The sequence below is a fragment of the Nicotiana attenuata genome, unplaced genomic scaffold (assembly GCF_001879085.1).
Source record: "Nicotiana attenuata strain UT unplaced genomic scaffold, NIATTr2, whole genome shotgun sequence".
Lineage (NCBI taxonomy): Eukaryota > Viridiplantae > Streptophyta > Magnoliopsida > Solanales > Solanaceae > Nicotiana > Nicotiana attenuata.
In genome coordinates this window covers 39,142-49,786 of record NW_017672621.1, presented here as the reverse complement: position 1 = coordinate 49,786, position 10,645 = coordinate 39,142, and the positions used below count along the sequence as shown (strand labels likewise).

At 35.3% G+C, this 10,645-nt stretch overlaps 1 protein-coding gene across 1 annotated transcript; it reads right to left on the bottom strand.

The window, feature by feature from the left end:
- Positions 1 to 4,688: 4,688 nt before the first annotated feature.
- On the bottom strand, positions 4,689 to 9,813 carry LOC109213881 (probable acyl-activating enzyme 1, peroxisomal). The gene is made up of 2 exons (XM_019377717.1): positions 9,589 to 9,813; positions 4,689 to 6,398 (listed from the first exon to the last, which is right to left on the bottom strand). Exons 1-2 carry the CDS (start codon positions 9,784 to 9,786, stop codon positions 4,950 to 4,952), a joined length of 1,647 nt encoding a protein of 548 aa, XP_019233262.1. The 5' UTR covers positions 9,787 to 9,813; the 3' UTR covers positions 4,689 to 4,949.
- Positions 9,814 to 10,645: the final 832 nt, after the last annotated feature.

Sequence of the window (10,645 nt, the reverse complement as noted above, 5' to 3'; positions counted from 1 at the left end):
CATCAAACAAAGGTAACAGGACAGATGACACATGAACAATTTCCCCCAGTTCTTATTCCCAAACAAATCTGCAGATTTATGTCATTTAGTCAAGGAGCCGTACCTGGACAGCAGCGAAACGCCAGAACCAAACCAAATAATGGTCAAAATATTGAAGAATTGGAGCCAAACAGCATCAACATAATTAACAAAGCAAAGCACTTCCACAAATTGAAATATCTTCTGAATTTTTCGAAAGAAAAAAAAATGATGCACATGAACTGGAATCTTTCAAAAAGATCGGAGCTTGAACTGAAAGTGTCGCTTGAGTTTATTCTTTTGGTCTAGATCTGAACACCCAAAACCTCGAGCTCATTCCCGTTTACTTTTTGGTGTGCGGCTGATTTTTGGGGTCAAAGCTAGGCGTCGGCAGTAAAGGGGCTAACGGTGGAGGGTTCAGAAAATGGGCAGGATTCTCTTTTTGGAGATGGTGGAAAACGGCGCTAGTGTTGGGGAGGGTCTGATCATTTTTTCTTTGTCTCTAGGTAAGGCAAAAATTGAAATTAGGTCTAGGTGGAGGTTTTAATGAGAGGGGTTGGATTATTGGTCCAGGCTTGGGGCGGATGGGCAATTGGGCTGCCAAAATTCTTTTTGTAGTTTTGGGCTAATAGAATTCGCCCAATTTGACCTTTTTCAGCTTTTGATCAATTGCTTTCAAATTATAGCCACTTAGCCATTAATTCAAATTAATCCTATTTTTGCAGAAGTAACCTATGTTATTTATATCTAATAATTTAAACTAACAATGACAAATGTATTTTGGTATTTTATATTTTATAAATGCAACTAACATTCAATTAAAATCTAAAATTTAATGTGTGAAAGAATAAAAAAAATTTGGCATTTTCATGATTTAAAGTGCTTATGCATAAAAATGAAATGTAAAACAATTTAACTAAACTAGAGAAAAGTTTCTAAAATTCTACAATATTGATTAAAACTATTTTGAAATATTTATTTTTTTTTTTTAGGAGTAATTTTCATGTAGGGCAAAACTTAGGTGCTCACAATGTATAACCACGATATTAGATAAGACTAACTCATCATAAAAGAGATAACATTTAATAATGAGTCTCAAATAATGGAAATCAACAAGTAAAGGGATAACATTAACAATTACTTCAAGTAGCGAAAACCAATAAGGAAAGAGGTGACACGAACAATGACTTCAAATAATGATAATTAACAATGAAGCGATAGCATGTAACAATAAAAGAGGCAACAAGTTCAACTAAAGCATGGGAGCAATTTAGCAAGTACGATGTAGAACAAGCACTAAACAAGTCATTTAAGTCATGTAAGGATAGTCTAACACAATTAAGGATAAATTGACTATGAGAATTTAGAACATGATATGTCATTTCAATTAAAGCATGAAAATAGTCTAAGTAGTCTAAACCGACCTAATACCACGATACCCACTCGTCACCTTGCATACACGGATTTCACTTAGCACAATTGAATCAACAATACCAATCCTAAGGGGTAGTTCCCCCACAAGAAGTTAGGCAAGACACTTACCTCAATTGGGTCAATTCAATACTCGAAAATAGCTTTTCCCTTACAATCCGCCTCCACACGGCTCAAATGTAACCAAAATCGAGTCAATATCATCAAACAATACTAAGGAATTCAATTGCAATAGATAAAGTTAAGATCTTTACAGTTTTACCAAAAAGTCAACAAAAGTCAATCCAGGGCCTGCCCAGTCAAAACCCGGGTCCAATGTAGATTCCTTCTACCCATGATCCCACGAGTTCATATATGTGATTAGTTTCAAAATCCGAGCCCAAATCGACTCTCAAAACTCAATTTCTTATTTTTCAAAAACGTGACAACGTTTCAATAATTTTCACTTTGATTCACATGATTTTGATAATAAAATCTAAGATATGTTGATAGAATATGATTATAAATAGATTAGAATTACTTACCCCAAGGTTTGTAGGTTAAAAATATTATCTCCAAATCGCCTCATACCGAGTCTAGAGTTCAAAAATGAGGGAATAAGTTCAAAAATCCCGTCTTCAAACCCATTAACCAGTGCAGATTTCGCATTTGCAACATAGGGTTCGCATTTGCGAACGCATTTAAGAACCCTGACAGCCTTTTACTTCATCGCAAATGCGAGGCTGGAATTATCGCAAATGCGAAAAAATGTTTACAATTGCGAACTCTGCCCAGATTCTGCTTTCTTCGTAAATGCGAATGGGAGGTCACATTTACGACATTAGCCCCCTATTGTCGCCTTCGCATTTGAGACATTTGCGAGTCTGGTGTTCGCAATTGCAACACCAGAGCACCAGATTCAGATTTCTGCAACTTTCAGTCCAAAACTCTCCGGAACATGTCCGAAACGCATCCGAATCCTCGGGGCTCCAAACCAAACATCCATACAAGTCTAAAAATATCATACGAACTCGCTCGCGCGATCAAAAGACAAAAATAACATCTTAAACTACAAATTGAACTCTAAAATGCATGAAATTCAAAGAAATTTTCAAGAACTTCTAGAATTACAACTAAGCGCCCGAATCTTATCAAATCAACTCCAAACGACACCAAATTTTGCAGACAAGTTCTAAATACCATAACGGACATATTCCAAGTCCCAAAATCAAACTCCGAGCTCGATAGCTAAAAGTCAACCTACAGTCAAACTTCTAAACTTTAAATTGCAAAATTCCGGCAAATCAATACAAATCAACCTACGGACTTCCAAGATTAATTTCAGGCATACGCCCAAGTACTAAATTATGATACGAAGCTATCAAAGTCATAAAATTATAGCTCCGGGATCATTTTCATAAAAGTCAAAGTTTGGTCAATATTTTCTAATTTAAACTTCTAAGTCAAGAAGCAAGGGTCCAAATCAACGCAAAAGCTTTTCGGAATGAAACTAACCAACCCTGCAAGTCATAAAATCATAAATTCACAAGTGTGAAGCAATAAAAGGGATAACAAGGCACAATTACACAAAATGACCAATCGGATCGTTACACCTACGGCAGCGCGCGGTGGAGGCAGTGGTAGAGAGGCGGCTTCTAGGTGAGAGAGACGAGAGAGAGTGAGAAGAGAGAGGAAGAACAGGGGAAATAAGGGGGAAATGGGGCAAATTTTTGGGTATTGGGGGTTTATATACCTGGATGGGAGATTGTATGGTGGCCTTTAGATCAAAAGAGCTTGAACGGCTGAGATCGTATCTCAGTAGCTTGACCAAAACAACGCCGTTTGGAGTGTCTTCTAGGCCAATGGGTTTTGAGTTACTGGGCCACCGATTTTGGTCTATGTTTTCGGCCCAACAATCCCAACTCATCTTAATTCTATTGTTAAACTTAAAATAATTAACCTAAAAACACAAAACGAAATAGAAAAAAGTGGTCAAAATATAGGCATTTACAATACCAATCCAAGCCAAATTAAGCTTTGTTAAGCCAAATGGGTAAGAAAAGTGGGATGGGTATGAAGGTTCTATAATTAGTTTTAGTTGGATAGGTATATAATGTAACTAATTTTCAAATGGATAAAAAAAGATAATTAGTTTAAGCTCAATGAGTATTTTACATAAATTACTCAAGAGAGGTATCATTAGGGCTACTTATCGGGCGGATTGGGCGGTTATTTACTCTTAACGGTTTGGCTTATCGGTTATCGGCTTTTAAATGTATTAATCCGCTAGCCACCCGATAGGATATCGGGCCGATTGGTATCGGCTTAGCTCTTATCGGGCGGTTATTGGACGGTTTATCGGCCTAATTCAATCAAAATAAAATAAAATTTAGTATCTGCATGTTTAAATAGGTGGTCGACGTACTAAGAGTGACGAAGTAGAAGAGACACCGTGATGGGTAAATCATCTGTCTAGAATCTTATTTATGTTTATGCACGTTGGCCTTAGTCCATGTGAAAGATTTCCAATTGGCCGTTGTTTAAACAAATATTCGCCATGCTTAGAATTCTAGGATGCCTTAAAACACAAGCGAAGTTGATGAAGCAGTGGTGTAACTGGTGTTGTTATCTTGTTTCAGACAGTAAATTCTGTCTTTTGTCACAGTTAGATGACTCCTTTTATTTGCCTTTTTTTATTCTAATTCACTTAGATGTACTGGAGGAAGAAGGGTTTTTGATTATTTAATATATATATATATATATATATATATATATATATATATATATATATATATATANTTACACTTTATATATATATATATATATATATATATATATTCTTAACGGATTAACGGATTATCCGTTAAGAAAATCGAATAATCCGCCCCCAAACCGATAAGCCGTTAATAAAAAAATTTTAATCCGTTCCCCATCCGTTAAACCATTAACCGATACCAATAAGCCATTAAGCATCGGTTTCAGTTCGGTTTTCGATTTCGGTTCGGTTTTGAACACCCCTAGGTATCATACCTCATTCAAGAAGTAAAGACAGCATAAGAAATAGCAAGAGTTTAGTAGATCAGATCCATCCAATTGGATCAACATGTATATCTCGAAGCCCAAATGGAAAAAAAGAAGGGTAAAATACAAAATTGGTCGATCGGTCGAATTAATTGTGCATTATAAAATATGTATTTGCTAGCCAATATATATATATAGAGAGAGAATTATTATATATTTTGCCGACTACTATTTTTGAAAACGACTAAAAATATACATTTCTCATCAAAGAATCCAATCCTACGTCCAACTTCCAAAACAACGATTAGCAACAATAAAAACACTTCCAAGACAATAAACCTTAAAGTGTTCAACAATATTAATGTCAAATTAACATTTCAACGAACTAAGCTCCAAACAAGTTGCACGCCAAATTTTAACAAACACCTAAATCTTTTGGGCGTCTCGTACGTTAAGTGCACAATGGGCGTCGACAAGGCAAGTGTAGTAAGTGACACTCACTATGAAAGTGGGCATTTTAATGCCTTGGCCTTGTCCCTGAGAATAAATTTCTGTATTTTCCCTGAAGAATTGAGTGGTAAATCACCAAAAATTACAGCCCTTGGAACCATGTAATCCTGTAGCCAATCTTTACAAAACTTTATAATTTCCTCATCAGTAACAAAACACCCTTCTTTCAACTTCACAAAAGCACAAGGGGTCTCTCCTACAACATCATCAGGTAGTGCTACAACTGCAGCCTCCAAAACCATAGGATGCCTAATCAAAACAACTTCAATTTCAAGAGTACTTATAAATTTTTCCCCTGATTTGATTATGTCAACGGCGCGATCTTTCAATTGTATATACCCATCAGGGTATTTAATTCCAAGATCTTTAGTCCTATACCACCCTCCCTCAAATGCTTCTTCAGTTTTTGAAGTATCTTTCAAGTACCCTAACATCATAGCATTGCCTCTAAACATGATTTCCCCTGTAGTTTTCCCATCTGCTGGCACACTTTTCATACTCTCTGGATCTTTTACATCAACTTCTTCCATCATAATGTTGTGAATTCCTTCGCGAATTTTCACGTTCATATCTTCATTCGAGTTGGAAAAATCATCTTGATATTTCCTAGACATTGATATCATTGGACCAAGTGCTTCACTCATACCATATGCATGGTTAATAATAAAGCCTAATTCTTCCAGTTTGGTCAGAATTTCTAGTGGTGGCAATACCCCTGCTACAGTTACATTCACTTGGTGAGGTAACAGGGGTTGATTTGTGGCTATGGCATCTGCAATTTTGCTAAGAATCATTGGTGCACCACAAAAATGTGTCACATTGTGAAGGTAAATAGCATCCAAAATTTCTTTTCCATTGATTTCTTCTATGCAAATGTTAGTGCCACCCAAAGCAGCTACTGTCCAGGGGAGACACCATCCGTTACATCGGAACATGTCCACTGTCCATAGAAAAACAGGCATTTTTCCCATCTCATATCTGAAAATATCAGCAATTGCATTCAAATATGCAGCTCTGTGGCTATACACTACTCCTTTAGGCTTCCCTGTTGATCCAGAAGTAAAACTTATCGAAATCGGATCTAATTCATTTTTCGGGTACACAATCTTGAAATTGGACTGCCCCATTTCTAGAAGGGTATGGTAATCCAGAATCTTTGTTGGTGGTGATGATACTGGTAGTTCTTTTGTATTGCTACTTTCATGGATTAAGACCAGAAAATATGGCTTGTCTTTTTCTTGAAGAATGTTAAGTGCTTGAAGCACAATCTCAATGAAGTCAGAGTATACAAAAATGACTTTGGCCACTAATTGTTGTAGTAGTTGTGCTAAAGTGGCAGCATCTAGCCTTGGGTTAAGTGCAGAAAGGACTGCCCCAGCCATTGGTACAGAAAAATGCAGCTCGTACAGCGCTGGTATATTAGGTGCCACTGCTGCCACCTGTTTATATTGGATTAAGCTTATAAAAATTGAGCTTATTACAGAATCTAAAAAGTAAAATAAAAATTATAATGACAGGAAAAACATGAAAAACGAAGAACAGAAAATCATTCGCAAGCGTTTGCTTAGACATCAACTACTTCCAAGTATGTCTTAAATTTAGGTGTGACATTTCTTTTTTCAAAATGTCGATTATTATGAGGTTAATCAAGAAACTATCACTTGCTAATTATAAGCTTCCAAACGTTGACAGCAGGAATGAAAAGAAACAAAGAAGATGTTGAATCTCCTCTTTACCAAAAGCTGAAGGGGAGCTGTATAAATTTTTAGCAGAATTTGAATCAAAGACCTAGTATCTTATATTATATGTTCACTTGCTCATGCATGTTACTTCCAAACTATACGACCATTGACTTATTCCACTATCGAATTCATGCATCTAGATCATGATTTAATACTATGTTGCACAAACTCTTCAAAATAATTATCATCAATCATCTTCCAAAAATATACTATTTTTGAAGAATCTGACACGCACTCATTGATATTTTTGAAGAGTCCAAGCACCATTATTTTAGTGTTCTCATAGGCCATATTAATTGCACCTAGTCATCAATTTTCCTAATGTGGATCTTTAACATATTGCTAAACACGACGAAGACAACAAATAATAACAATGCCTAATCAGAGCCAACGTTATGTCGGATGCAGAATGGTACCTGATATAAGATTATTTTTTTCCCGTTAACGCGTATGTGTTCTGATCTAAAAGATCAACTTTGACGTGAGACACTTTTGTATTACTATTTGAGACGAAGACTTGTGGTCTCACTTGTTTAACTAAATGAAAATGGTAATGCAAATTTTTTTTGAAGTAAAGCCACTAAAATAAGGGAACAAAAAAGTCAACGAGTATGCACAAACACCTTTGCACGTGTTTAATCGTGATATAATTTTTGTTCTTTTTATAATTTCTCTAAACATAAAAAGTAGAAAACGCCACATGACTTGAAATAAAATACCTTAAGATCAGAAAAACTTGCTAACACATTTTGAACAACTTTTACTCCATCTCGTTCCGTAGAAAAAAAGAAAAAAGCACCATGATTTATGTAGAGCGGTATAGTTATATCAGAAAATACTATATATGGTGCATACTACGCACGGTGTATATAACAAAAAATAAGTATTATCTTTTATAAAAGGTTATTACATAACCATGATCCTAATATGCATTGTTTTCTCGATTTATCACTTAATCATAGGAATTACAACATTATCTGATGAATATTGTACCGTGTACAAGTGAGTATTTTCTCTACATATGCATATCTTTTTTCTTTTTAAGTATTTTATTATATTGTCTTAATTTGGAATACCTTTGCATATTGCATTCTTTCGAATTTTTCATTAATTGAACAAGTGGGACCACAAACCCACTTTTCCAGCAGTCCATTGGTTCTTAGTTCTTACCAACAATACAAATAACAAAATATTTCACCAAAATTCTAAATGGGCATACATAATCCCTTTATTCATTAAATCCAAATATAACTTTATTTGATGTCATCTCTATTACTAATATTTCATAATGAGTTTAATTCTATATACTAATAGTGTAAAAATTATTTATTTTATTTTGTTACTTAAAAGGTAATTGTACATTTGTTATAACTTTATTTAGTAAGAATTTAGGTTTTATACATTAATAATATAAAAAATATTTACACATTCTGGTCACTTACTATGTAATTGAAAGGTGAATCTATTGATAAGTAATTAGTAATTGGGAAAATGGTAGGTAACACGATATCACATGCGATACTAACAAGAATTTTTTATGAAACGCAAATATTAGCATTGGCTTGGCTAACCAATATAGGCGATCCTAACAAGAATAACTCTTCACACAATTAACAGACATTAGATTAGATTATTATTAAGCCAACAATTTGCCAACAGTATACGGAAGAGGGGGCGGAGGTTCAGGCCCCACTCAGCCCCTTATGTTGACGCCATGACGCAGTTTATCTAACATATTTTATACGTTTATTGAAGAAGAAAAATACAAAGGATAGGAACAACAAGAGCATGAAGCTCGAGAAGCTTGCTCTGTCGTTACTATTAGAATTCAGAAGCAAATTATAAGAATGAACTCTTAAAATGGATTTTGAATAGCTAATAAGTGGACAAATATGGTTTGTTGATGGAAAAAGACCGCGCAATGTTCTTATAATAATCATATTCAATGACTTAATAACAAAGCAGTCGAGTCATATATGAAATGAGGCTTTAAATGACAGACGCAAGTAAGAACACAACGAAGAAGTGGAGGAATATTTCTTTGGATAATTAGCAGGCAAACTTTGTAAGTCAAGGTCTACGTACGTCTGCAAGGGATAGGAAGAACTAAGAAGTAGAGGAGCACAAGTTTGTTTGTGAGTCGTCTTATTATATGTGTAAATAGAATAGAACCATTCTTCTACGCACCATCTTGTGCATGATTATACCTTATAGCTTGTTGACTTGGTTGAGATCTAGCTAGTCTTGCATGGTAGCCATTTAATTAAAAGAGTATTTGCCAGCGAAGATATATCTGAAAGAATGAATGTGTTCACTCCTACTTTTGCCTTCAGGAAGTTAGCATGAAAGAAGATTTTATCTTCAACGACCTCTCTTTATTAGTCTCTAAAGAAACAGTCTACATATATCTTGATTGGTGAAGTGCAACTGCTTTCGGCTAAAAGTTGAAGTATGAATTGGGGCGGACTTATAATGTTGAGATTGATCAATTGAACCTACCATTTTTCGCTTATAGTATACATGCATATGTCTGAATAATATTCTTGAAAAGTATTAGAGTATTCAAATATTAAGTCTGTTGTCTTGAACCCATACTTTCAAAGAATTGATCAGAATCTTGAACTTATTGAATTTACATCGTGGATCTGCCTCTGAATATATAAAACCTAGAGTACGTCCTGTATATAAGGAAAGTTCAATCTACGCGTGCAAGTTTTGCTGATAAGTGGGAGTATACTCATGAGTAAATAAAGAAAAAGAGCTAAACCCAACAACAAGCTAAATAGAGCTTCTAAAACAAGCAGAACTACTATACATGTTATGATATTGAATCATCCATATTCCATAAAATATGTGTAAAGTATGTGAAGAGGAAATTCATACTTACAATATCACCAGGGGAGACTCCAAGCTTAAAAAGAGCAGAAGCTAGCTTGACACATCTTCCATGCAACTCCTCCCACGAGAAACTTGTATTTCCATGAATTAGGGCAACTCTTTTGCGGTAAACAAATGCAGCTCGTTCCAGAAAACTTAGAGGAGTCAAGGGTGTGTAGTTTGCAGAGCAAAGAACCAATCCTTCCATGTTGTTTTTCCCTCACGTCGTGCTGAATTAATGACTCGATAGTTGCACTTTGTGTACTATTGCTAGCATATTATATACTACCGAAATCTTCCCTTCTTTAATACCCCCTTGCGTAGAATATTCCTTCTTTAGTGATGCTTGCCTTCCACTTCAAATGGCACCACACACACTTTAAAATGTTGATTTCATTTACTGTACTATATGTATAACGAGTATTAAGAGTATTGGAGTAATTAGAAAGCTCGTTTACTAGAGAAAATATTGGCGTTCTTTTGCATGTAATTACTACTATATGTATTGTTGGCCCAAGTGAATGTTTGTTTTGAAGATTGACAAAGGAAGCTCAGGCATGAACCAGTCCATCCCTTTTATGCATAGACACGGGCAGATTCGAGCATGTGGGATGCACGTGAAGGAGATAAGCTTAACTTAGTATAAATGATATTTCCTGATTGAAAAGGTTGCATAATTGATAAGGAGAAGGATGTCGCGCCCCCTTTTTCTCGCGAAATCGGGTTTCGACACGTGACAACTCTTTTAAAGGAAGGGTGTTAAAAGAGAGAGAGTCGCCACCTAACGGGTTTAAGGTGCGTTATAGCACCTATTTGCAGATAATTTTGTTTGACTAGTTTGCGTCACCAAAGATCGGGTAAGGGCTCGAAATTACCTCGAAGAGAAGGTGTTAGGCACTCTTCGAGGTCCACAACTGTGGGTTCAGGCCGAACTCGAATTATATGAATTTGTCTATGTGATTAAATAAACGAAGAGAGAGCACGAAAATTTAAGAAGTTTATTATAAATAGATTTTTGAACAAAGGGTACAACTACTCGATTCTAATAGGAAATGAAAGGAAATAGG